We start from the raw sequence: 27,650 nt of genomic DNA, 5'->3' as shown, positions 1-27,650 counted from the left end.
CATTGCTGCTAGAGAAGAATATAAAAATGCAGTCACTTTGGAGACCAGATGGTGAAGGAGGAAAAAAGAGTGGGGAAATCTAGAATTTAATATCCTATAGCCAACAGAGAAAAATATTGAAAGGCATATAATCCTACCCTCACCCTAACCTCCACAAAACAAAATACAAAAAAACTACAGTCCATTATCTATCAAAGCAAAGACAAAAATACTTAAGAGAATATCAGATCAATTCTTGCAATATGTAGAAAAGATAATGCATGATGACCAAATGTACTTCATACATTAAGATTTTAATAATTTAAGATAGGGTTAACACTTAAAAATCAATGCATGGCCTGGCCAGCATGGCTCAGCGTTTGAACATTTACCCAGGAATCAAGAGGTCACTGCTTTGATTTCCGGTCACGGCACATGCCCAAGTAGTGGGCTTAATCTCCAGTGTGGTGTGTGCAGGAGGCAGCCAATCAATGATTCTCATCATTGATGTTTCTACCTGATATCTTTCTATCCCTCTCCCTTCTGTATTTTAAAAAATCAATGTATATAACTCATATTAGCAGAAAGAAAATCCATATAGTCATCTTAATATATGCAGGCAAACCAATTGAGAAAAAGTTACATGTTCAAGATAAAAAATTCTTGCTCTAGCCGACGCCGGTTTGGCTCAGTGGTGGAGCATTGGCCTGCGGACTGAAGGGTCCCGGGTTCGATTCCAGTCAAGGGCATGTGCACTGGTTGCGGGCACATCCCCTGAGGGGGTGTGCAGGAGGCAGATCCATGTTTCTCGCTCATCGATGTGTCTAGCTCTATGTCCCTCTCTCTTCCTCTCTGTAAAAAAATCAATAAAATATATTAAAAAAAAAATTCTTGCTCTAGTCGGTTTGACTCAGTGCAAAGTGTCGGCCTGTGGACCAAAGAGTCCTGGATTCGATTCCTGTAAGGGCTTGTGCAGGGGGCAACCAATGGGTGTGTTTCTCTCACATGGATGTTTCTCTCTGTCTTTCCCTTTCTCTTCTACGCTCCCTAAAAGTCAATGGAAAAATATCCTCAGGTGAGAATTAACAACAACAACAAAAAGATTTTAAAAAATAGATTGAAAAATAAACTTTTGGGCAGAGAACTAGAATTAAAAATAGAATTTCTGCCTAATTAAATCTCAAATAGTGTTTTACCTTTGCTATAGATGCCAAAAGATTGGCTATTTTCAATGCTGTTTCATGTATAGTAATATTAGTTTATCATAGAAGCTCTAAAATGCCATTTGGAATGATTTCTCCTGCTGAATTGCTGCCCCTCTCCTTTGGTCACTTTATATTACCATACTAAAGCTATAAAATTTATAAATACTGGTAGGACGTGTACACTAAATGGAGTACCAGTAAATAGCGGGTTTTGCCTTACATTATCCATGTCAAAACTCATGTGAAAGAGGAGGAGCGATACCAAATAGAATACTGGTTATTTGTGCTAAATAAAATATCTGATTTAACCATACAGACAATTCTGCGTGGTATTATTTCCACTGTTTTACACAGAGATGGAAGTTTAGGGATTTCAATAAATTTTACCGAAAGCCTAGGGGAGCCAGGAAATCTTGTTCACCATGAGTGTCAGGGATTCCCATCTACCACTTCAAACATCAATGCTTTTCCAAACAAGGAACATCTAAAGGTGCTTGACTCTGACACCTCCTGTTCGTTACCCTACATCCGTGGCTCTCACTGCGCTTCACAGCTTTATTAAAACACGGATTGCTATGCGCCCCCCACTCGCACCCCCAGGCCCTCCTCTCCCCCCCTCACCCCCTGTGTCTGATTCTGTAATCTTGAGTGGGATGGAGAATCAGCATTTCTAGCAAGTTCCCAGGCAATGCTGCTGCTGCGAGCCCGGTAACCACACTGAGAATCATTCGTTGTTCTAGAGAGGCTTTAATCTTAAATCCACTGGAAAAAGTGTTGGTCAGGGTAGAACGAGGATAACTGCTAATGGTTTGCAGAAGCCTGGGCTCTGCTTTCCACAGGAACTCCGTCCCCACGTCGCGGGCGTGTCCTGAAGTCCTGGCCGTATCCCCGCTCGCTCCGCCGTCACCCCTTCGCAATCCACTGCTCTTTCCGCCAGCCCGGGCCTGGCCTTGACCACGCCCCCGCCAGCCCCTGGCCCCGCCCCTACACCCCGCCCCCACCAGACATTGACCACGCCCCCACGGCATGAACTGCCCCGCCCCCGCCAAGCATTGGCCACGCCCCGTCCCGCCCCCTCCAGAGCTTAACCACGCCCCCTCCGGGCCCTGGCCACGCCCCCGCTGTCCATTCGCTCCTTCCTCAGGTCCGCCCTGGCCGAGGCGCGGCTGCGGGAGCGGGGGCCCGAGACGTGGCTCCGGGCGGAAGACCATGTTGGACTTCGCGATCTTCGCCGTTACCTTCTTGCTGGCGCTGGTGGCAGCGGTGCTCTACCTCTACCCGGTAACCGCCTCTCGGCCCTCAGGGCTTCGGCCGCCGCCCCACCCGACGCAGTGTGCCCGCGTCCACCTCACTCTGCCCGCGGCGGGCCTCGGGGCGGGCGCGGCGCGCTGCCGGCCTGGGGAGTTCTGCGGCCCCGGGGAGCGCGGCGCGGGCCCGGCCTGGGGAGTTCTGCGGCCCCGGGGAGCGCGGCGCCGGCCCGGCCAGTTCTCCGGCCCCGGGGAGCGCGGCGGGGGCCCGGCCAGTTCTCCGGCCCCGGGGAGAGCGGGCCGGGCCCCGGGAGCCGAGGGGAAGCCCGTGGCCGCGGGCGGCGGGCGGGGGTGTTGCGGGCCGGTCCTCGGGGCGCGCCTCCCGGCGCCTTGGTCCGGGCGGGTCTCACGTACTTTGGGTGGCTCCTCTGTCAGCCCCAAACTTCATTTTCCAGTTGTGTCTGGGAGGAAACACCGGGCGCGCCACTCCCGCCTTTCTCGAGGCTTCTTCCAGCCTCTGTGTGTGTGTGTGTGTGTGTGTGTGTTCTCCGTCTTTGTGTGTGTGTGTGTGTGTGTGTGTGTGTGTGTGTGTTCTCCGTCTTTCCGGGTCCTGTGATGTGTCTGAGCTTCGCTGGAGGCCTCTTCCTCGGGACCTCCTGCCTCCGCTTGGCCCTGTGGTCCTCGGAGGCGGGTTTGAAAGCCAGGGAGGAAGCATGGAGACGTGCTCCACTGACAAGATAACGGGGTGAAGTAGCCGCACACACCAGGCACATCACCGAGGGGTGGGGGGACACCTCAGACACGTTCACATTGGCAGATAGGCTGGAATATCGCAACCGCACAATCTAGAATTTGCGGTATATCTTTTTAAAAATACATTTTTAAAATTGATTTCAGAGAGGGAGGGAGTGGGGGGGAGAAACAGCTGTGATGAGAAACATTGATGGGCTGGCTGCTCCGGCGCGCCCCCTACTGGGGACCAGCAGAACCAGGGCGTGTGCCCTGACCGGGAATGGAACGTGACCTCCTGGTTCAGAGCGGACACTGAGCTACCCCGCTGCTCTTTATCCTGGTTTTCTCCTCTTTTTCTTCGCTTTCATTTGAATGAGGTTTCAGGAGCAACAAATAATAGATGAGTGCTGTCAACTTATAATATTTAAAGAGAAATCAGGAAACCAGCTTAAGTTATTAATAATTTTAGCTTCGCCCTAGCCGGTTTGGCTCAGTGGATAGTGTCAGACTGCGGACTGAAGGGTCCCAGCTCTCATTCTGGTCAAGGGCACGTGCCGGTAGGGGGCATGAAGGAGGCAGCCAATCCATGATTCTCTCTCATCATTGATGTTTCTATCTTCCTCTTCCTCTCCCTTCCTCTCTGAAATCAATAAAAACATATTTAAAAAGTAATAATTTCAGCCTAGAAAGTAAAAATAGGATTTAAAAAATATTATCACCAGATGATGTGTGTGTGTGTGTGTGTATGTGTGTGTATAAAATTGATTTTTTACAGAGAGGAAGGGAGAGAGATAGAGAGTTAGAAACATCAGTGAGAGAGAAACATTGATCAGCTGCCTCCTGCACACTCCCCACTAGGTATGTGCCCACAACCAAGGTACATGTCCTTGATTGGAATCAAACCTGGGACTCTTCAGAAGGCTGACACTGTATCCACTGAGCCATTATTTAAGGTCCCACATCTGACTTGTGGGATGTATGAAAATTCATTATACTAAATAAACTATTTCAAAAAATTTCTTTAAGGCTTCCAGACAAGCTGCAGGAATTCCAGGGATTACTCCAACTGATGAAAAGTGAGTAATTATTTTTTTGGAATCAAGTAGAGTTAATTCTTAATTTTTGGTATGGAAACTAAGCCAAATTTTTAGATTACTTAGTTCATTTAATTCCTTTATTTACTCTTTCTAAAAAGTTTATTTAGAGAAAGTGGAAGGGAGGGAGAAGGGGGAAAGAGAGAAAAAAAATATCAGTGTGTGTCATTGGCTGCATGTCGATTGGTTGCCTCATGCAGAAGCCTGGGCAGACTGGAGATCAAACCTGCAACTCAGGTAATTGAGCCTGAGACCCTTTGGTCCACAGGCTGATGCTCTAACCATAGGGCTCCTTTATTTACCTTAAACTTACCTCTTAGCATACAACCTAAACTTCATTAAGAACAGAAAGGAGGGCTGTAAAAATAAAAACCTTCAGTTTTTTTTATTTCCTCTAGCCAGAGAAAGTTGACAATAGAAAGACAGGATTAAGATAGAAGGAATGATGAAAAATTGCCCTAGCTAATCTGATGTTTTTCATCAGCTTCTGATGATGTTCATTGCTGTCTCAGAATGAGGTTCTGCAAAAATTGTGTTTTTTTTTCTTCCAATTTCTAAATCAGATGTTTCTTTTATAGCTTTCTTATTTGGTTTGAAGTATTATGAACTCTAAAAATATCAGAGAAATTTACGTCTACACATATCTTTAGAAAGCAAGAAGTGACATAATTGAGTTTAGGGTTTTACAGTATTTGAATTTCTTATACCTTTGGTTTCATCTCTTGACACGGTTAATTATTTTTCTGATTCTTACAAGTTAATTTGATTATTTTGTCCAATGTTGCTCTTTCCTCAGAGATGGTAATCTCCCAGATATTGTGAACAGTGGAAGTTTGCATGAGTTCCTGGTGAATTTGCATGAGAGATACGGGCCTGTGGTCTCCTTCTGGTTTGGCAGGCGTCCTGTGGTTAGTCTGGGCACTGTGGATGTGCTGAAGCAGCATATCAACCCCAATAAGACATGTAAGTTTAATTTTCTTTCTAATTAGCTAATCCTTATCTTTTAAGAATAATTGTCTATAAATAAAGAGCTATACATTGATTTTGAATAGGAATAGCTAACATTTGTTGAATGCTTTATGCTATGGGCCAAATTGTGCTGAAATTTTTATATTATCTGATTTAAGACACGATATATAAAGTGATTATTTTTTTTACATATATTATTATATATTAATTATAAGTCTCTATATAAATCCTATATAATAAAAGCCTAATATACTGTCTGGTGGTCCATTCAACCAATCAAAGCATAATATGCTAATAATATGCTAAGGAGGCTCAGCTGCTCACTATGATGTGCACTGACACTCCTACCGGTAGTTAGTTTGCTACTGGGGTCTGGCTGATCGGGACTGAGGGAGATGGGCCAGATGTGTCCTGGAGCCCTCCTGCGGTCCCTCCCTGGATGGCCAACCTCCCGCATCCCTCACCAGCCTTGATCATGCACCAGTCAAAATCTGGGACTCCTCAGGGGATATCGGAGAGCCAATTTTGGCCCAGTCCCACTCAGCGCAGGAGCTGCTCCCTGGTGGTCAGAGCACCCCCACAACGGGAGCACTGCTTAGCCAGAAGCCAGGCTCATGGCTGGTGAGCGCAGCATTGGTGGCAGGAGCCTCTCCTGCCTCCTCGGCAGTACTAAGCTGTTTAACTGATGTTTAAGCCATCAGTCAGACATCCCCCGAAGAGCTCCCGGACTGCCAGAGGGAGCAGGCCGGGCTGAGCTCCTCACCCTGGAGTGCATGAATTTCATGCATCGGGCCTCTGGTACATATATAATTAAATCCCAATGTAAATTTTTGGGAGAACCTGAAAAAATAGTTCCAGGGTACATCTGGAAGAATGGATGTATATGAGCAGCCAAGAAACATCTAGAAAAGAACATTAATGAGGGGAATACCTCTACCATCAGACAGAACAGTGTATTATATAGCTAGATTCTTTAGATTAATTTAAAGAATCTTATACTGTGATAGGACTAGACAGACTAATAAATAGTCCAGTAGACAAACCAAGTATATATGATAAAAATAGCATTTTATGATAAAGGGACAAGCTAATAAATGATATTGGGAAAATTGGCTAGCTATTTGGAAGGAAAATTTGCATTATTCTTTATATCAAAGAAAATTTCAAATGATTAAAATGTGGAGTCATGAAAGTAATAGAAAAAATAGTTAAATATTAAATTTTGTGAGTGGTATTGATAAACATCCTTTTCTTACCATGACATGAGATCTAGAACCCATCAAACACAAATTGGATAAATCTGTCTACATAAAAATAAAATATTTCTTTATAATAGAAACCTTGAAAAAGGATGAAAAAAAAAGGAAAAATGCTGGCCACTTATTACTATACATAGTGTGTATTAATTGATGACTATCCTATATAATAAAAGGGTAATATGCAAATTGTTCCCTCCACCAGAGTTTGAACAGGGGTGGGGCTGGCCTGCCAACTGCCTGGGCCCCTCCCCCAGGCCAGCCTGCCCGATTGGCTCCCATCAGGGCAGGCCTGCCAGACCCCACCCATGCACAATTTTGTGCACTGGGCCTCTAGTATTTTTATAAAATTAAAATGTATGAAAAAGTTTAAAAGAAATGGGAAAGCTGTTTCCCACCCATACATTTATAAAGTAAATGAAAGCCGGGGTTGGTGGTTCAGTTGGTTGGAGCATTGACCGTAACCTAAAAAGGTTGTGGGTTCAGTTCTGGTCAGGGCACATACCTAAGTTGTAGGGGCACATACTGTAGGCAAACGATTGATGCTTCTCTCTCAAACATCAATGTTTCTCTCTCAAATCAACAAATATATCCTCAGGCGAGGATTAAAAAATAAATTATTAAAGTAAAAAAAAAAATTTAAAAACCAAATAAAAAAATAAAATGCAATTGTAGAAAAAAGGGTAAAAACAAAGTAATTAAGAAAAAAGAAATATATGTGGTCAATAAGCAAATTTCAACCTCACTGATAATCAGTAGTATGCAAATAAAAATCAGATTTTTCCATTTCTGACTAAAGAGATGAAAAATATTGACAAACTCTTTATTGATGAGGGAATGGAGAAACATGGAGTATAAATGGTTTACAAACCCTCTGGAGAGAAGGTTGGCGGTCACATTTGACTTAACAGTTATAATCTTTAAGACTTTATGAATTGATAATCACATAAATGAAAAAAGACATTAGCATTATTTAATAATGAAAATTTGAAGCAAACATATACTTACCAATGGCTGCATAAAAGAATACTTTTAATATCACTTTCAGGCCTTAATATGATGATGCAGATGTATTTTATTTTGTTTACCAAATATTTGTATAGCAATTTCTGTATGCCAGCAGTATTATTCTAAACCTTTTATAAATTAAATGTTAAATCATTTAATTCTCAGAACAACCTTATGACATAGGTATTATGGTTATTTCCATTTAACAGAAGACAAAATTGACATTAAGAGAAGTTAATTATTTGCCCAAGATCACACCACTAATTAAAGTGATGGAGCTGGGACTTGAAGCAAGGCTGTCTGACCTGAGTTCTTGCCCTTAATCACAGAGCTTTCCACGTCATAGAAAGATGGCTCTGCCGTGCTGAGGAAAGCCAGACGCAGTCTCTGTCCTGTGGAGACCATAGTTTGGTGTGGGGACTGGGGGCGGGGGCAGCATGTAAACTACGTGGAAATGATCACACTAATGAACAGACGTGTGCTCTGAAAGAAGGGACTGCAGTTCTTTGTGAAGTCTGATAATGTTCTCTCTCTTAAGAAATGGTAACAGTTCTACAAAAGATCTCTAACGTGTTTAACCGGTATCTCTGTGGTGAGATTTAGATGTATTTTACTTTCTTTTTTAATTGTTTACCATGACAGTGTATTTTTGTATGTGTGTGAAAACAAAGTTATTAAATACTTCAAATAATGAATAAAGGAGAAAAGAAAAAAAATTTTTTTTGAAACTCAGCTAAACAATTTTAACTCAAACACTTGATTACACAGAATCATCAATTTTGCTTTAAAGTCAGTGGAATGAGCTTTGCTGATTGGTTGCCTCCCACACACACCCTGACCCAGGCAGGGGAAAGGACCTGCAACCCAGGTACCTGCCCTTGATTGGGAATTGAACCTGAGACCCTTTGGTCCACAGGTCAGCACTAACCCCTGAGTACACCAGCCAGGGCATTAGGCTTTTTATTTTATTTTATTTTTTTAAGAAGTCAAAGATATTGTCATGAAGGTAGAAAGTGTATGCATGTATTAATGGTTTATGGTGGGATTCCCAGTCAGGATATTGTATTCTTGACAATTTTCATTGCTTCTTTAACTTTTCCTATTTAGGAAAGACTTAAGGGAGTTGTGGGGGGGAAAAATTGCCATGCTTTCAGTTACAATCCCATAATTCCCTGTTCTCTATGTCCTTTTGCTGGAGGGTTATTTTGTTTTGTTTGTTTTTGTTTGTGTGTGTGTGTGTGTGTATGTGTGTGTGTGTGTGTGAGAGAGAGAGAGAGAGAGAGAGAGAGAGAAAGAGAGAGAGAGAGAGAGAGAGAGAGAGAGAGAGAGAGAGAGAGAGAGAGATTACTTTGACTTATAAATGTTTAATTTGTCTGTTTCAGTGGACCCTTTTGAAACCATGCTAAAGTCATTGTTAAGGTATCAATCTAGTGGTGGGAATGTGAGTGAAAACTACACAAGGAAAAAATTGTATGAAAATGGTGTGACTGATTCTCTGCAGAGTAATTTTGCTCTCCTGCTGAAGGTAAGGGATAAGTAGTTTGGCCTGGAGTTCTGCAATTCAAATAATTTTTTTTTTAACTGTTTGTGTGTCTTGTTCTTGTTACTTTTTTTTTTTTTTTTTTTTTTTTAACTGGTCTTTCTAAGCTGATCTTTATAGTCCTGAAATTCTAAAACAAAACAAACAGAAAGAAAACAAAAGACTTAACACCTAGACTCCTTGTATAAATGGAAATTATGGGAGTGGAGAGAATTGGAATTTTTTTCTATATCAATAGATTTGTCCTTTGTTTTCAGGGTAGCCTTTAAACCACTGTTTCCTAAAACATGGTCTGAATTAACCTGAAACACTCTCTCTTGTTAAATATGTAGATTACTTGAAATCTACTTGGATGAATTGAATCGCTGGGAAGGGATCTGACATTTGTTTTTTGGGGGGAAGTGGATCTGACATTTTTAAGAAGCTCCACAAATGATTTACAGAGAGAGAAAATAATACTTATTAATGCCATTTCCTTTTTGTCTGTGAAGAGCCTTAGTTGAAACCTGTTGCTTTCTGTTAGTTCTCTGTGTCCTCATATTATTGTTACAAACCTTCACCCTTAAAGTAGTGTTGCTAATCCTACCCACCTTTTTGTTTGCTAAGGATGTCCCTGCCTCCTGCTTTGCTGAGACAATAGAGTCCTGTTGTGTGATTGAAGAGTACTGCTGTCTCTATACTAGGGGTGTCGAACTCAATCAGAGAAGGGGCCAAAATCTAAAATCCAGCCTAAATCGCGGGCCGAATGGTTTACTGAACAGTCATAAACTGTCATTGTGATGGAAACGCAGCGGAGTGCAGTGATGGCAGCACGGTGCGGGCCACATTGCAAGGCCTGGCGGGACGGATTTGGCCCGCGGGCCTTGTGTTTGACACATGTGCTCTATACCAATGGTTTTCTGTAAGAGAATAGCTGCTTACCTAGAGTTATCACCCCGAATTAAGTTGTGTATTTTATATTGACATACTAAACCTTTTGCCTTTTTTTTTTTTTTTTTTTTTGAGGGTGGGGGTCCAGATCTGAGTTCTGTTCTGACTCTTCTCTAATCTTCACACACCTCATCCTGTGTGCTCTGACTCCTTCCTGCCCTGACTGTCTCTGCTCCAAGGCTGCGTGTTACCTCCACTTTAATTCTGTGAGTGTAACTTCTCCCTCTGTGTGCTTTAATCCAATATTATGCGGCTTTGAGTCTAAATTCTGACTTAACAGGTACTTCTGGATTTTAGAATTTATTACTATCCTTCTAATTGACAGCTTAGCAATAATATTAATAGCGAAAATTATTGAGTTCATTGGATCAATAGCTTCATGACCTCATTTAATCCTCATTAGAACTTCATAGGTATATATTGTTATTTTCCTCTTTTTAGCTGAAGGAACCGAAGCACAGAGTGGTTAAGTTACTTGTCCAAGGACATATAGCTAGTAAATAGTAGGACTAGGATTTGATCCCAGTCTGGCACATTGCTGCTCTATGGCTTGGTTCTGCTACCCTGGAATGTAGTTTTGCTTGGCTAGCGATTTTTTCTTTTCTTTTTAAAAACCTTTTTTTAGTATTGCAGTCACAGTAATATCTTAATGCAAGGTGGAATTAAAAAGAATCTGCTTTCTCTGAAATTCTAACATTTTTACAATTATTACTGATTAATTACCTAAAAACTTTTTTCCAAAAAAGCTTGCATTCTTTAAGAAAAGTGATATATACTCTAAAATCTTATCTTTTGAATTGTAAGTCAGTTTCTAGGTAGACTGACTTGTTTTTTTCTAATATAATTTTATGTTACTTTAATTAATATGAATTAATATGAATTAATAAAATTAATATGAATTAATAAAATTAATATTTTAATGTGAATATTCTGAAGAAGTAAGTTATTGTGTATCATGTGTCCTTATTCAGGATAAATGATAAAATCAGTAGCATACTTTTTTTGGTCTTTACAGTTTATGTATCATATATATATATAATTTATTTATCATATAAATATAGCTGGTAAAAGGATATTCCAGCATAGATACATTCTTGTGATTCAACCACAGGGTAGTACTGTTTTTTATGTAAATATACATATATAACACCTGGCAAAATTAGAAAGGATATATTTTCTTAAAAAATATATTTTATTGATTTTTTACAGAGAGGAAGAGAGAGGAATAGAGAGTTAGAAACATCAGTGAGAGAGAATCATCGATTAGCTGCCTCCTGCACACCCCCCACTGGGGATGTGCTCGCAACCAAGGCACATGCCCTTGACCAGAATCAAACTTGGGACCTTTCAGTCCGCAGGCCGACACTCTATCCACTGAGCCAAACCGGTTTCGGCTAGAAAGGATTTTTTTTTTTTTTTTGGCAGGGGAGGAGGGGAGAGAAGATGAACCCTTTTTAAAAAAAATATATATTTTATTGAATCTCTCACAGAGAGGAAGGGAGAAGGATAGAGAGTTAGAAACATCGATGAGAGAGAAACATCCATCAGCTGCCTCCTGCACAACCTTTACTGGGGATGTGCCCGCAACCAAGATACATGCCCTTGACTGGAATCAAACCTGAGATCCTTCACTTTGCAGGCTGACGCTCTATCCACTGAGCTAAACCAGCCAGGGCATAGAAAGGATATTTTAAAAAGAAGTCTATTATGAATGAAAGAATTTATCATAGATTTTGACATTTCTATGAATAATAAGTCAATATGTAACTCTGATCTATCAAATGTAGCTCATCAACAGATTGTTAGAATTCCTAGCTAATATAAACTAGTCAAGATTCACATAATCCTCTAACAGAAGTATTAGATGTGTTTGCCTAGAGAAAAATCCTATATGAATCATTTTTAGTATTTGCATTGATTTAGAGAATATAGTGCAAAACAAGTGGATTAAGCCAGGAGCAAATAAAAATTCAGTTATGCGATACAAGTGACAGTATTGGTAATATGATTTTTATGGTCATAGCTATTTTTAATTAGATACTAAGATTTTACTCTCAATTTCCATTAGCATTAAGATTTTACCAGCCTTTGAACTTTAAAAATATGTATTTTGTTGTGGTGGTGGTGGTCCTGGTTCTGTTTTGATTTGCAAACCAACCCTTTGACAGAATATCAGTCTGAATTACTGAGGATGTAATTTTAGGTGGAGCCAGTGTTAGCCCGACAGATTAACCAATCACCTGAATGCTCGTTACAGAATTGAGCTCTGTATTCTGTGAAATGAATTTATTTGCTGAATTTTTCTATGATTTAGCAGGAGGGAACAATAAATCATGTGGGCTTCTGTTCTCTTTCAGCTTTCAGAAGAATTATTAAATAAATGGCTCTCCTACCCAGAGTCCCAGCACATACCCCTTTGCCAGCATATGCTTGGCTTTGCTATGAAGTCTGCTACACAGATGGTAATGGGTAGTACATTTGAAGATGACCAGGAAGTCATTCGCTTCCAGAAGAATCATGGCACAGTAAGTCCAGGACCAAATTTAAAATTATTCTCTCATCAAATTAATAGTTAAATAATGTAGATTTTTGCCTCTCAAGAATAAGGTTTAGTCCTAGCTGGTTTGGCTCAGTAGATAGAGCACCACTCTGTGAACAGAAAGGTCCCAGGTTCTATGCCGGTCAAGGGCACATGCCCGGGTTATAGGCTCCATCCTTACTGGGGGGCTTGCAAGAGACAGCCAATCAATGATTCTCTCTCATCATTGATGTTTCTCTCTCTCTCCCCCTCTTCCTTCCTCTCTGAAATAAATAAAAATATATTTTAAAAAAAGAATAAGGTTTAAGGTTCTGTAGTGTAAAATTTCTTTTTATTTTTTTAAAATATATTTTATTGATTTTTTTTACAGAGAGGAAGGGGAGATATAGAGAGCTAGAAATGTCGATGAGAGAGAAACATTGACCAGCTGCCTCTTGCGCACCTACCAGGGATGTACCCGCAACCAATGTACATACCCATTACTGGAATCGAACCTGGGACCCTTGAGTCCGCAGACCGACGCTCTACCACTGAGCCAAACCACTTTTGGCTGTAGTGTTGAATTTCACTGTTAGGGGTTAAAAACAGTAATGTAAGCAAAGATAATTGTGGTCTCTTTAAAAAATTTAAGAATTATTTTTGAAATTTAAAAATTAGATAACTAAAGAAATTTTCTTTTAATACTTACCAAGTATATTATGAAATAATACTAAATTCTAGAAAAAAGAAAAAAAACTACAATAGAACTAGCCTATGTTGTGTAGAAGGGAATTAAAACTAATGAGCAATAAAATGCTAATGAGATGAATATGATCTAAAGAAAGGCTAATTCAGTTTAAAATTGATTTACTAGTGCCCTTTCTTGATTCACATATGGAAGTGATTTTTCTCTATTTAAAAAAATAGATATTTTTATTGATTTCAGAGAGGAAGGGAGAGGGAGGGAGAGAGATAGAAACATCAATGATGAGAGAGAATCATTGATTGGCTGCTTCCTGCATGCCCTCCACTAGGCATGTGCCCTGATCAGGAATCGAACTATTACCATCTGATTCATAGGTGGACACTCAACCACTGAGCCACGTTGGCTGGGCAGAAACGTATATTTCTTAACATCAGTAGAAGTCAAAGAAAAGTTTCAGACTATGAATGTTGGAGGCAGTAGGAAGGCACCAGGTGTGTTAGATCAGGGATGTCAGACCAGCCCTGGGTTGTGCGATCTCAGTATTTGAGTGTAGCTAGGAAAGAATTCAGAGCCAAGGCTCAGACTGTAAGAGAACATTTATTTGGAAAATCACAGAGGTAGAATAATTGATGGAAGAAATGGGCTTAGGAAACAAGATAGAGAGGTGAAGGAGGGGCCCTTAGAGCTGAGAAGTGAGGAAGGTCAAGATGATGCACTGTGGGGAGGAAGAGGAGATGGGGGGAGGGTCAGGTAAGGGGTTTCTCTGGGAGGAGAGTGCACCAGATCCTCTATCTTAAAGGGTTTAAGAGTAGAGATTTCAGAGGAGATCCCAGGGGAAGATTTCAATAGGACACTCAGCAGCTTTCCAGGTGTGTCCTTCCAGGGTCTGGGTCTCTATGACTGATTGGTCAGTGCCAGGGCAGGGAGTCCCTATCCAATGCAGCTTGTCCTGAGGTCAGGCTTGGTGTCACTGGTCTGGTTTGGCTGCTTTTCTGGGCCTGGAGCTGAAATGTGGCTGAGGTCTAGATGTTATCTCTAGGGAGGAAGGTCAGGGTATCCAAACGCAGGGCATGGCCAAGGACAAGTGCATCGCCAACGACAAGCGAGTGGAGGAACGGTCACCCTTAGGGTGAGGTCCCATCCCACATTTGTCCTTTGCTAGGCATTCGGGGCTTTTCGCCCTGATGACGTTTTGTACCTAGCCCATCCTCCCTCCTCTGGTCACATCTGTCTAACTGCCTACCACGGACACATGACTTGAAATCCTACCTCAAATGATCTTTTAATATTTGAAACACCAAGGTGTGCATGTCACCGAGAATAATAACCACATTGTGCATGCAGAGGTAATGACTTCATCATGACTGCTTCGTGGCTGACAGCAGCTGGGAGCCGCCCTCAGTTGTAGGATGCATACCGATTGCACAGACTGTGAAAAATGTACACCTCACATTCAGTCGCTGACTGTGTTTCTCCAAAAACGTTGTCCCAACTATTTTCTCACCAACATTCATGAGCTCTTTCCTTGTGCTTTTGACATTTAGAATTATTGGTCCTTTAAATATTTGCCTACTTAATTGTCAAAAATAATATTTCATGATTAAAATATATCATTATTCTATTGTTTGTGAGGTTACACATTGTTTAATATTTTTGTTGAATACTTGGTTTTTTTCTTTTGTGGGGTGCTTTCTCATGTCCTTTGCCCATATTTCTTTCCTTCTTGCTATTAATTCTTACTGAAGGATATTTTTCCCATTGATTTTTAGAGAGAGTGGATGGGTAGGAGAGATAGAGAGAGTGAGGGAGCAAAGAAGCACAAGAGAAGGAGAGAGAGAGAAGGAGAGAAAGATAGAAACATTGACTCTAACAATGGTTGCCTCCCTCACACACCCTGACTGGGATTGAACCTGAAACCTGGGTATGTGCCCTGACCCGGAATAGAACCAAACCGGCAAGCTTTGGGTGCATGGCACAGTGCTCAACCAACTGAGCCACACCGGCGAGGACAGAAAAGGAACCTTTGGCTTTTCAGTTTAATTAATTTGAAAGTCTCTTGACAAAAATTATTAAAATACTAGAAGCCCGATGCATGAAATTTGTGCAAGGGGCTCGGCCCTCACAGCTGCAGCCCTTGCAGCCCCAACTTTGTCCGGAAGGTCATCTGGAAGGTCCGGAAGGTGGTTCGGCTGGCTGGTCTGATTAGCATATTACATTTTTTTTTTATTATAGATATTTGCTCTGTTCTCATAGACTGTGGAGTAAATGATTATGTAGCTTATTTAAAAGGGAGAGCTTAATTGTAAGTTCTGTTCCTGAGGTAGGAGTTTTCAATTATTAGCATAGATTGTTTTGTTATTTAGAAAATCTACATATTAGATAGTAGGCATGTATTTCTATTTATAGGTTTGGTCTGAGATCGGAAAAGGCTTTCTAGATGGATCACTTGATAAAAGTACAACTCGGAAAAAACAATATGAAGATGGTAAGTTTTGCCACTCTTAATTTTTAGTGAGGACAAAAAGATACGTGCTTTATTTTATTTTTTAATTTTATTGATTTTCCACAGAGAGGAAGGAAGAAGAGAGGGATAGAGAGCTAGAAACGTTGAGAGAGAAACATCGACCAGCTGCCTCCTGCACACTCCCCACTGGGGATGCGCCCGCAACCAATGTACATGCCCTTGACCGGAATCGAACCTGGGACCTTTCAGTCCACAGACCGATGCTCTATCCACTGAGCCAAACCGGTTTCAGCTGTGCTTTACTTTAATAGTGCTATTTTGGAACAATGAAATTATAAATCATTGGGTTTTTTTTTCTCTCTCCCCCCCTCCCCCCACCCCCCGCCTGCATTGCCCATAATGGAAGTTCTTAAACAAAAGAGAGGAAAAAGCAATGAAGTTATAAATGAAATTCTAGCATTCATTGCAGAATGAGAATGCTATAGAGTTGGTATAGCCTACAAGATGAATGGAGAATATAAGGGTACAACCTTAGAAAAGCATTTTTATGACATATGTTAAGATTAATAAATGATGGATTAAATTATCTAGGAGAAAAATATTTCTTGGCTATTTCTGCAAGTAGAAAACCAGAAACAATCTCAATGTCCAACAACATAGGAACTGTTAAGGAAATCATATCAACATAATTAAATATTTTGTAATATTTGTAAAAAATGTAGCAACATAAAAATTATTGCCATTATAACACTGAGTAAAAATATTTTTAAGCCCTAGCTGGTTTGGCTCAGTATATAGAGCATTGGCCTGTGGACTCAAGGGGCCTGGGTTTGATTCCCATCAGGGGCACATGCCTGGGTTGTGGGCTCGGTCCCCAGTGGGGGGCATGCAGGAGGCAGCCGATCGATGATTCTTTCTCATCATTGATGTTTCTGTTTCTCTCTTACTCTCCCTTCCTCTCTGAAATAAATAAAAATACATTTTTATTTATTTTTTTTCAAAATTGTTTGGCATTGGTTACAACTTTGTAAACTCAGAAAAATAGTCCTAGTTTAAGATGGCTCCCCTAAGTTATTCTCCCCCTTTTTATTTTATTTTACATATTTTGTCAATAATTTAATGATTTTAATGCTTTAATATCTTTATTCTGAGTTGCTTCAATTCCTTTTTTGGAGGTAGGCTGAGGTAAATTAAAATACATAAACTGCATTGGAATAATGGATTATTTTCCATATATAACAGTATTGCTCCTCAGGATTCTCTTCCTTTATTCTTTCAACAAATGTTTATTGAGGCCTATGTGTGCTGGGCCCTCTTTGTATAGAAGACAGCAATCCTTGTTCTCATGGGGCTGACCATTTCAGTAATTCCCTCATGTCCAACCTAAGTCCAGAAAAGCCAATTTAATTGATATATTTTTTGCTATTTGGTTTTTGTAACCATTCTGATTATCTTGATGGGTGCATTAGAGTACTTCCCCTTAATAAAAAAATGTATTTCACAAACATTAGTTCAATTAAATAAATGAAAATGAATAATTTACAGTTTTTTTTAGATTCTAAATAAAGTAGATTGAATAATAAAGCAAACAAAAATTCCTGTCTTTGTGGCAGCACATTCTAGTGGAAAGAGGCAAACAATAATCTAAATAAATAAACGCAATTGTGTGTTAAAAAATGCAAAGTGCTGCAGAGAAAATTAAATCAGGAAGGGGGATGGGGAATGCTAGAGGTGAGGAGGTTATAGTCTTAAATAAGGCCTCACCGAGTTAGGAGACTTTTGAGCAAACAGTTGTAAGAGGTAAGGTAACTGTCACGTGGACATCCTATGTCTAAGGGAAGAATATTCCATGTAGAGGAAAAGTAATTGCAAAATCCTTGAGTTGGGATTCTCCATGGTGTATATGAGGTATGACGGGGTATGGCTAGGGTGAATTGAGTCAGAGAGGAATAGAAGGATATGAGGCTACAATGATTGGGGGAGAGGGGCAGATTTTGTCTGGTTTGTAGATCATTGCGTGAATAGATTCTTACTATGAAATAGGAAGCCACTGGAAGGTTTTGAGCAGAGTTACGATCTGAATTATGTTTTTAAAGGATCACTCTGGTTGGAGGTACCCAGAGCAGAAGAGGGAAGACTACTTAGGGAACTATTGCAATGAACCAGACAAGAGAAATAATATGGTGTGGACTCGGTGGCAGGCAACAGAAAATAAAATAAGGGAGAATAATACTGTATTTGGAAGATAGAGACAGATTAGATGTGGGGTATAAGAGAGAAGGAGGATACCATGTTCTAGGTCTAAGTAATTGGAAATTAAAGCTATTGGGAAATAAGATGGATGGACTAGGGAGATCAGCTTTGAGGGGAAAGATCAAGGTTCAGTTTTGGATGTGGTATGTTTAATATGTTTCATACAGCCAACAGGAGATGCTGAGATGGTTATAAGAGATATGAGTCTGGAGTTCAGGGGAAAGAGGTCCTGACTAGAAATATAAATTTGGGAGTGTTAAGTACATAGATTGTATTTAAAGCCTTGGGGCTAGTGATCACCAATCTAATTGGATGTAATAGCAAAAGAGAAGAGTTCCAAATATTGATTTGTGACCTTGGACATTCTATCATGAAAAAATTCTAGAGATGAGGAGGAATCAGACAAAGGAGACTGAGAATAGGCAGGTGGGAGAGTGGGAGGAAAGCTTGGAGCCTGGGAGAGTCTGAATCCTGGAAGCCAAATGACAAAGTGTTTCCTGCAAGTAAGTGGTCAACATCATTAAATCCTGTGACAGGTCAGGTAAGATGGGAACTGAGAAATGATCTTTGGATAATTCTTTTGACTGTTGGATATCAGCTATTCTATATCTTTTAGATTTTAGGAGTTTATTTTTTTTTTAATATATAGATTTTTATTGATTTCAGAGAGGAAGGGAGAGGGACAGAAAGATAGAAACATCAATGATAAAAGAGAGTCATTGATAGGTGCCTCCTGAATGCCCCACACTGGGGATTGAGCCTGCATCCTGGGCCTGTTCCTTGACTGGGAATCCAACCATGACCTCTTGGTTCATAGGTAACATTCAGCCATTGAGCCATGCTGGCTTGGGCTTTTTCTTGTTATTTCACATCTGTTTCTGTCCCTAAACTGGGTGATGCCTGATTTGAGAGAAGAATAAAGTTAAGAGGACAGAAATTAGAAGGGAGGTGGATAATATCAGGGAAGAGGTATATGTGTGTGGAGGCCTCTAAGGTGTTGGCATTATCCTACTTCTTGACCTGAGTGGCAATATTATGGATGTTTGCTTTATAATTATTCCTTAGATGGTACATATGTATCTTATGCACTTTTTAAAATAAATGTATAAAATTTAGTAAAGAGAAGGAAAAGAAAGTAGATGAATTTAAACATAAATTAGCTTTTTAAAAATTGTTGGTTACTACTTTACCTTTGAAAATTTTATTCTGTAGTAATAGCATTATACAGAAATATTTTAAAGTTTAATCTTTATAAGTGCATATATTCTAATTTTTTTTTCTTCGCTAAGCCCTTATGCAACTGGAATCTATTTTGAAGAAAATCATAAAAGAACGAAAAGGAAAGAACGTTAGTCAATGTATTTTCATTGACTCCTTAATACAGGGAAACCTTAATGACCAACAGGTAATGCAATTGTTAAACATTTATAGAGTTTGGTTTTTATTCATTTGATCCAGATGGTCTCCAAAACCCAATGGCTTTCTTTTCTTTTACTGTACATTATCCATAAACAATATTAGTATTTAGTCTCCTGTTATTTAGCTCTTTGAAGCAGCTGTTTATTATTTAATAACTAGAGGCCCGGCGTATGAAATTTGTAAACTCAGAGGGGGCCCCCAGCCTGACCTGCACTCTCTGTTAATCGGACATCTTCCTAGGGGTCCTTAATGCTGCTGCGGAGGTGGGAGAAGCTCCCACTGCCACCGCAGCGCTCCCCCCCCCCGCCCCCCCCGTGGGAGCACACTGACCGCCAGGAGGCAGCTCCTGCATAGAGCGTCTGCTCCCTGGTGGTCAGTGCATGTCAGAGTGACCGGTTGTTGCGCTGTTTGGTCAATTCGCATATTAGCGTTTTATTATATAGCATTGGGAAACAAATATTGAGCAAAAATCTCTCATCATAAAATAGGAGGGCCCATATAAGCCTTTATCGACTAAGCTGCTCTGCCTGCATGACCAGATATAAAGCTTGGCTTGTTCCAGTACGTGTCTGTTACTCCCAGCATACCTGTGGTGGTGTCAGGCAAAGGACAGGCATGAAGCCATTTTGCCACACGCTTTTATTGTAGGAATCCTCAGCCCCATTCTGCACATGCAAGTCTTCATAGGCAGAAGCGGCTTTTTGGTGTGTGTGTGAGTGCAGGAATTGACTCAGGCTCCAAGGATGGTGAGTGGCAGGGTTATACGGTTCCTGAGGCTTCATTGCTGCAGCAGGCCAAGTTTATTTGCAAAAATTATGAGACAGTAATATAGATAATGTTTACTGCATGGAAAAAGGCAATGTGATATTTAGATTGGTTCTTCTATAGATTTTTTTAAGTGAAACAAAGAAATATAGACTTTCCCCTTACCTTGACCCCAGTTCTGTGCTCTAGGTTATTTTAGTAGGGCCTGATACAGGCCACCTTGCATTTCATTCTTCCTAAACTTCATTTTGTTTTCTAGATCCTAGAAGACAGTATGATATTTTCTCTGGCAAGTTGCATAATAACTGCAAAATGTAAGTATTCCTTGATTCCTTCTTGAAATAGAGTATAAAATATACACGGGTAAAGCTATTCTAAAATAAAGGAAACACTCTTTATAATTTCCCCCCTCTTCTTTTTTTATTTTTGTTTGCAAGGCTTGATTCACACAGGTACCTTTTAAAAAACCCCAGGTGTTCTATGCCATCTTTGAACATTGCCATCAAATTTTTGTCACAGTTTACGGATTGTGAATTCTAGTTAGTGCTTTTAAAATGAACTGTTATTGACACCTTCCCAGCCAAGTAGTGAGCTTTTCAGGTTCCTGCTGAGGCATTTCACTTTGACCCTGTTGGGTCTGCTGTTATTAAAGCCTACCAGCAGAAGAGATGAGCCACAGGAATCATGATTCAGAAGCACTCTTGTCAGATTAAAGGTGTTTCCCCCCCCCCCAAAATCTAAAATGTGTGTGATATGTTTCTAAGTTTCCTTACTGAATTTTAGTTTAGTAGAATTCCATTCATTCATACAATATTTATAAAAGTTTGTGTATATCTATAAAAATATACTAACATAAAATGTTAAAGGAAGTATTAAAATATTAGTTTAAAATCCCAAAAAAATTCATGTTCACTTGAAGGATTCATTTACCACTCTTTCTGTTGAAGGAACTTTTCTTAAAAATAAAGATTACAAATACAAACTCCCATCAGTTTTTCTTGCTGTAAAATTTTTAACATTAAAAGATGTCCAGATATTATAAATTAAATGGAATTAAAGTAAGCTTGTGTAAATATGGTGTATTGAACCATTGAACCTTTTTTTTTTTTTTTAAATTCTCAACTGAGTATATATTTTTATTGATTTTTCATTTTGAGAGAGAGAGAGACAGACAGACAGAGACAGAAATCAGTTCCTCCTGTGTGAGCCCCAATTGGGGATCCCGAAACCTAGGTATGTGCCCTGATGGGGAATTGAACCCCAAACCTTTTGGTGTAGGAGATGATGCTCTAACCGACTGAGCTACCCGCCAGGGCTGTATTGGATCTTTTAAAAAAATGCTTAACTTGTTTTAAAATTTTATTGCATTAAAATAAATTTTTGCTGAAGTCCTTAAAGTAAATCTGAATCACTTGTCCTCTAGATGTCACAAAAAAGTGATCATTTCCAAGCTTAAGTTAATATTTTAATCTGATTTGTTGTTTTTAGGGGAAATATTCAGAGGATTATTTCTTTGCATTGGGCTGGTTGTTTTTAAGTCACTTCTGAAGTTTTTGAGAGGCAAGATAGGCAGGAAACCATCAAGTTCCTCCTCTGCAGCTTACTTAACCTTGAACCAGGCACTTGCCTATGCCTTTTCTCCTTTTCTAAAATAAGGAGTCAGCTGTAGGATACTATCTTCCAACTATCTTCCAAGGATAAAATTGTGTCTTGGTTCAGTGGTATAATTAAAAAATGTTCAGGGACTTAAAATCACACCTGTAAGCTATCCCTAGTCATACTTTATTTTTAGTAGAGCTCTACAAAAGAACCAATGTTTGAAATTATTAAGCTTGTACAGTTACGTTATTTTTTAAGTGACCATTTATGATAGTCAAGCTGGGTGTACGTGTGTGTACTATATTCAAATTTTTGTGCTAAATCTTTCAGTATTTTACTTTGCAATTTTACAAAATTGCATACATATACATATTGTACACTATCTGCACTAGTTTTCATGTCACTTGCCTTTTTTCCATCTTAAAATCATTTTTATTTTTCAATTATAGTAGACATACATTATTATGTTAGTTTCAGGTGCACAACCCAGTGATTAGACATTACATAACTTACTAGTTTTAGTTTAGCAGAGTACCATTCGTTCATGCAGTATTTGATAAATCTTGCACCCATCTGATACCATACATAGTTATTAGAATATTATTGACTTTATTCCCTATGCTGTACTTTATATCCCCATGATTATTCTGTGACAACCAATTTGTTCTTGTTAATTTCTTCACCTTTTTCACCATACCCTAAACCCCCTCCCATCTGCCAACTGTCAAAATGTTCTCTGTATCTGTGAGTCTGTTTTTGTTCTGCTTGTTCATTTATTTTGTGAAACAGAAATTCTGCAGTTCACTCAAAAACCATAATAAGGAAGCATATGTAGGAAAAAGTTAAGGACAGGCAGTTACTCATCATGTGCCTTTTTTGAACTTTAGATGTGAATAATTATCAAAATAATTGAGGACCAGATAGCTGTTGATTTTATTAGTAAGATTTAGTACAGAAAGTGAATTATGTCTTTTCTAGCATGGGAATTGATTGGATAATTGGTGAGTTAAAATTTAAGTAATTTTAAGTTAAAATTCAAGTTAAAATTTGAGACAAATCTATAGCAGTCCTTACTAGCTCAGGAAAGAAATATTAAGTAGAGGTACAAATTAGTAAATGTATTTTAAAAAGTACTTGATATAGAAAAAGTAGAGGTGAGTCAAACATAATCTAGGGCAAGAAGTACTATATAATGTGGATGGTTAAATTCTTTGAATTGTCCACAGGAGTAATCCCAGTGGATTATTAAAGGAAATCTAACTATTTTCTCTGTTTTATGTTCATCATGTAATTTTCTTACCTTTTCATTTCCACAATGAATATAATCCATAAGCCATTTTAACCAAAGTAAGCCATAAACTAGGGATTTTCCAATTTTGGTGTTCATGAAAATAATTGTGGTATTTGTTAGAAGTGCAGATGTTTTGATCTAGCCCAAACCTTCTAAATCAGAATCTGTGGATGTTAAAGGATTTTTGAGAACCACTGTCTTAAGCAATAATAAGCAGTCCCAGTTCTTAAACCAGTGTATCTACTATTACAAGTGAAAATTTAGAATATTAATTTATAGGTAAAGTTCCTGCTACTTTGATTTGTATGAGTCATCTCACTAAGGCTCCCGAGTGAACTGATAAATCAGTATTTTATTTTACAAGGTTGAGTGAACCAGACAATCTATCAAAGGTGTCAGCATTTAACATTCCCCCAGATGTGAAGTTTATTTATTATCATTACTGTTTTACCTCTGGTGACATTGACAACAGTGTGGTGACTGCAAGGGGTGGAGGTGAAGGTGGAAGAGGGCACAGAGGGGGTAAATGGTGATTGAAAAAATAAAATAATTTAAGAAGTGGCTTTAAGTGTTTGCCAGTTTAAGAAAGAAATCTTCCAGATTGCCTTATTTCTTTTGGGGAGTGATCTATAAATATTTATGTTTTGTTCAGTGAAGTACAGATCCTGTGAACAATCTTGTTTTACTTTTTGTTTTTGGTAGCATTTATTTTTCTTCTGTATTAGGAAAAGAAAAAAAAAAGGAAAATACAAAAAAAAGTTTTTTTTTTTTATTCTGCACCCAAACTATGAGGTATCTATTTTCATTGTTATTAAATAAATCTTCACTTAGTGTGCACCTGGGCAATCTGTTTTTTAACCACCTCTGAAGAAGTGCAGAAAAAACTATATGAAGAGATAGACCAAGTTTTTGGGAAGGGTCCGATTACTCCAGAGAAAATTGAGCAGCTCAGGTAAGAACACAATGAAAGGAGGAGGAGATCATTAAAAGGTAAATGTGAGCAGTTTGACTATCTCATTTAAAGCTAATGGCTAATATCTTGGAAAGCTATATATCTTTATAGGACTTAAAATATTTATATAAGATTTTAATAAGTTAATTTACTTTCGCCCTAACCGGTTTGGCTCAGTGGATAGAGTGTCAGCCTTCGGACTCAAGGGTCCCAAGTTCGATTCTTTTCAAGGACATGTACCTTGGTTGCATGCATATCCCCAGTAGGGGGTGTGCAGGAGGCAGCTGATTGATGTTTCTCTCTCATCAATGTTTTTAACTCTCTATCCCTCTCCCTTCCTCTCTGTAAAAAAAATCAATAAACTATATTTTAAAAAATTAATTTATTTCCTAAAACCATATGGTATTATAGTTCTGGGAAAGCTTTACATTAGCCTGTATAAAATAGTATCAATGTTGTCAATCAAGTAAGTGAAACATTCAGACCTTGGTGGTGGGGATGGGAAATGGAACAGTCCTGTAGGAAAACTGGCAGGATCTTAGAAAGTTAAACATATGCTCACCATTTGACCCAGCAGTTCTTTTCCCAGGCATTCACCAAGAGAAATAAAAATAAATGGCCACACAAACTTGCTTGCAAATGTTCACAGAATATTATTTATAACAGCAAAAGACTGGAAGCAGTCCAAATGTTTGTGAACTGGTGAATAAACAAATTGTATTATATTTGTACTATGAAATATTATCAAGTAATAAAGAGAAACACAGTAAATTTAAAGGAAGCCTAAATTTTTCACTGGTCATACATCTAATTATTAAAGCAGAGAACACTTTAACCACTGTCTTAGGAGTGATGGGAGGGGCAGATAAAATATAAAGTAGAGTGCTTTTTCATGTTAATGTTGGACAATTGGAGAAGCAGATTTCATCCGCTCAAGAACAGCTTTACAGACACTATACTGGAAGCGTTTACCTGGAATAAACTTTTGTCCTGGGGACATGGCATTGAGGTTAAACCTCCCACTTCTCACTAACGGGACCTGCTAGGCATTGAGGTGGCCACACCGTCCCGCGCTGGCCTCTGTACAGATGATTCTCACCCTCTGCACACATCATTGAACTGCATTTCTTCAGGGGTTTTATTATTACTTTGAAGAAAAACTTTATTTCTACCACATAGTTTGGCACAATAAATTATTTAAAGGAATTTAACAAAACCGAAGCCACTTATGAAAAACCAATGTGCTGTGGTATGTATCATTTTTATGTTCGGGACCGGTTTTATTATTTTTGGAACTGTTACAAGACTTCTGTAAAACATGTTGCGTGTTAAGAGGAAACAGACTTTTGGCAAATAGGGAAAACCAGTTACAGAGAAGGTCTCTGCCAGAACCTCAGAAACACCGGGAGGCACAGAAGCTGGTCCTCCCCCTCCTCTAGCTCCAAAGACAGGAGGAGACAGGAGGAGCTGCCATGAAGAAAAACAGGACAGTTACCCTGTTGTCTTTATTGTTATATTTATAGGAAAAAGACCATGAAATATACTTCTCAGTTAATTCTACTTATAATGTAGTAGAATTCAACATAGAATTACTTTTCTTAAGACAGATCTGATATTTTTAAAATAAAAAGTAACACAGTATCAATACACACATAATGGAAATCTCATTATGCTAAGTGAAAGAAGTCAAGCACAAAGATTGGCTACAGCGTGATTTCACTTAGGTGAAATAGAAAAGACAAAGCTAGTGTGATAGAAAGCACATCAGTGCTTGTCTGGGGGAAGGAGTGGGGATGGGATGAGCTATTGTATGATGGGGTGGAAATAAAGGTTTTAGGGTGAGGGAAGTGTCCTTGTTCTGTGTTTCGCTTGCAGTTTTGGTTACACAATTGCGTAAACATCAAATTATACAACTAAAATAAATGAAAAATATTTTAGATTCCACGTATGAGTGAAATCAGGAACTAATAACATGTCAATTGTAATTGAAAAATAAAAATTAATTTAAAAAAGATTTTTTAAAAATAGTGGCTGTGACTGCTTAGGAATGGATTGGAAGTGTGAGTCTGGGTAACAGACAGCCCTGTCTAGGAGCATCTTTCAACTCTAGAAACGAAGATAGAGAGACAGCCATGGGACAAAACTCGAAGCCATGGATTTCTCCGGGAGGCTTCTGTTAGCACCAGCGGTTCTCAATCTGTGGGTCGCGACCTCTTTGGAGCTCGAACAACCTTTTCACAGGGGTCGCCAAAGACATCCTGCATATCAGATATTTACATTATGATTCATAACAGTAGCAAAATTACAATTATGAAGTAGCAACAAAAATAATTTTATGGTTAGGGATCACCACCACATGAGGAACTGTATTAAAGGGTCGCAGCATTAGTAAGGTTGAGAACCACTGCGTTAGAGTCTTCAAAATGGTGGAGGTTTTATCTATTACATTGAACATAGCTATCTTTAATTTTAAGAGTAATACAAGCTTGTCTTTTGAAGTTTTTATAATAAAGTGTATGAAGTAGAAGGTGTAGAAAGTACATTCTTTATAAATGTACCTTTAGGGATAAAAATTGTTATCCCTTTTACTATTTTTTCCAGATTTTTCTATGCACATATATCATAGTAAAACAAAAAATTTAAAAACATTAAAAAATACATAACTTGCCGAGACCGGTTTGGCTCAGCGGTAGAGCGTCGGTCTGCGGGCTGAAGGGTCCCGGGTTCGATTCCGGTCAAGGGCATGTACCTTGGTTGCGGGCACATCCCCGGTAGGGGGTGTGCAAGAGGCAGCTGATCGATGTTACTCTCTCATCGACGTTTCTGGCTCTCTATCTCTCTCCCTTCCTCTCTGTGAAAAATCAATAAAATATATTTTAAAAAAAATACATAACTTATAACTTCTGTAAATTCCATTTATTCTCTCAATATTTTGTGGACAGTGTTCTTAATTATAGTAACTCCCAACACAACCAATCGGTGATCAAGTTTTATTGATCCTGCTTTTCAAACAACTTTAGTTGGAAGTTTAGTTTTAGTTCTTGTCTGGTACATTTCAACAGTCTTAGATCTTGCTCCCCTCCAATTCATTCTTCAAATTACTAGAGTCTGACTGTACTCACCTCAGGTGCTTTAAAAATACAGATAACCTGGAAACAATCCCAAAACAACAATCTGCCATTGGTGGTTTTAAAAAGCTTCTCAGATTATTGTAATATGTAGCCCAAGTTGAGAGTCACAGAGTTAGTGATCTTTATATATTTGGGGAGTCACATCTGATTAGATGACCTCCCATTTTAAAATCCTTCTGTGACTTCTGGTTGCCGTTAAGATAAAATTTAAACTCTTGAGGCATTTCATGAGCTTATGAGGCGTTTCAATAGCTTAGCTTTGCATTCCTCTTCTACTTTATCTCTTTATTACTTGTGCCTCTTCATACTCTTGGGTTCAACTGCACTGAAATTCTTTTGTTTCTTCAACAAAACAGCACTGACCACCCGGGGACAGGTTCTACATTGAGCGTCTGCCCCTGGGTGGTCAGTGCACATCATAGCGACCGGTCATTCTGCTGGTCATTCCACCATTCGGTCAATTTGCATATTAGGGTTTTATTATATAGGATAAGATATCTTCAAGCAACAAAGAATTATCATGCAGCTATTTCAAATTAGGAAAGTTATGAGAGTTGTTGAATGACATTTTGAAATATTTCTACATTTCAAA

The 27,650-nt window shown here is 39.1% G+C and overlaps 1 protein-coding gene and 1 long non-coding RNA gene across 8 annotated transcripts in view; one reads left to right on the top strand and one right to left on the bottom strand.

Annotated features, from left to right (window-relative positions):
• Positions 1-511: 511 nt before the first annotated feature.
• On the bottom strand, positions 512-26,446 carry LOC118709411. 6 transcript variants are annotated; one of them, XR_004984939.1, is made up of 4 exons: positions 26,111-26,208; positions 24,962-24,966; positions 11,557-11,566; positions 4,603-4,614 (listed from the first exon to the last, which is right to left on the bottom strand). It is a non-coding gene; the product is annotated as an uncharacterized LOC118709411 (long non-coding RNA). The 6 variants fall into 6 exon arrangements; XR_004984938.1 differs by lacking the exons at positions 4,603-4,614; positions 11,557-11,566; positions 24,962-24,966 and adding exons at positions 10,162-10,176; positions 16,596-16,608; positions 25,230-25,233 and having other exon boundaries at positions 26,111-26,227; XR_004984940.2 differs by lacking the exons at positions 4,603-4,614; positions 11,557-11,566; positions 24,962-24,966 and adding exons at positions 512-522; positions 1,327-1,331 and having other exon boundaries at positions 26,111-26,446.
• LOC118709410 (cytochrome P450 20A1) overlaps positions 2,308-27,650 on the top strand; it is a 29,627-nt gene continuing 4,284 nt past the window's right edge. The window contains exons 1-9 of one of the 2 annotated variants that reach the window (XM_036421463.2): positions 2,308-2,465; positions 4,190-4,239; positions 5,054-5,220; positions 8,873-9,015; positions 12,318-12,485; positions 15,591-15,669; positions 19,191-19,306; positions 20,345-20,399; positions 23,807-23,927. In XM_036421463.2, coding sequence (XP_036277356.1) covers positions 2,394-2,465; positions 4,190-4,239; positions 5,054-5,220; positions 8,873-9,015; positions 12,318-12,485; positions 15,591-15,669; positions 19,191-19,306; positions 20,345-20,399; positions 23,807-23,927 — 971 coding nt within the window. In that variant the 5' untranslated portion in view covers positions 2,308-2,393. Of the gene's footprint in view, positions 2,466-4,189; positions 4,240-5,053; positions 5,221-8,872; positions 9,016-12,317; positions 12,486-15,590; positions 15,670-19,190; positions 19,307-20,344; positions 20,400-23,806; positions 23,928-27,650 lie in introns of those variants that run through there. The other variant, XM_045575394.1, reaches the window with a different exon arrangement.

This window comes from Pipistrellus kuhlii, unplaced genomic scaffold, assembly GCF_014108245.1.
Source record: "Pipistrellus kuhlii isolate mPipKuh1 unplaced genomic scaffold, mPipKuh1.p scaffold_m20_p_7, whole genome shotgun sequence".
Classification (NCBI taxonomy): Eukaryota; Metazoa; Chordata; class Mammalia; order Chiroptera; family Vespertilionidae; genus Pipistrellus; species Pipistrellus kuhlii.
This window is presented reverse-complemented; position numbering and strand designations above follow the sequence as displayed.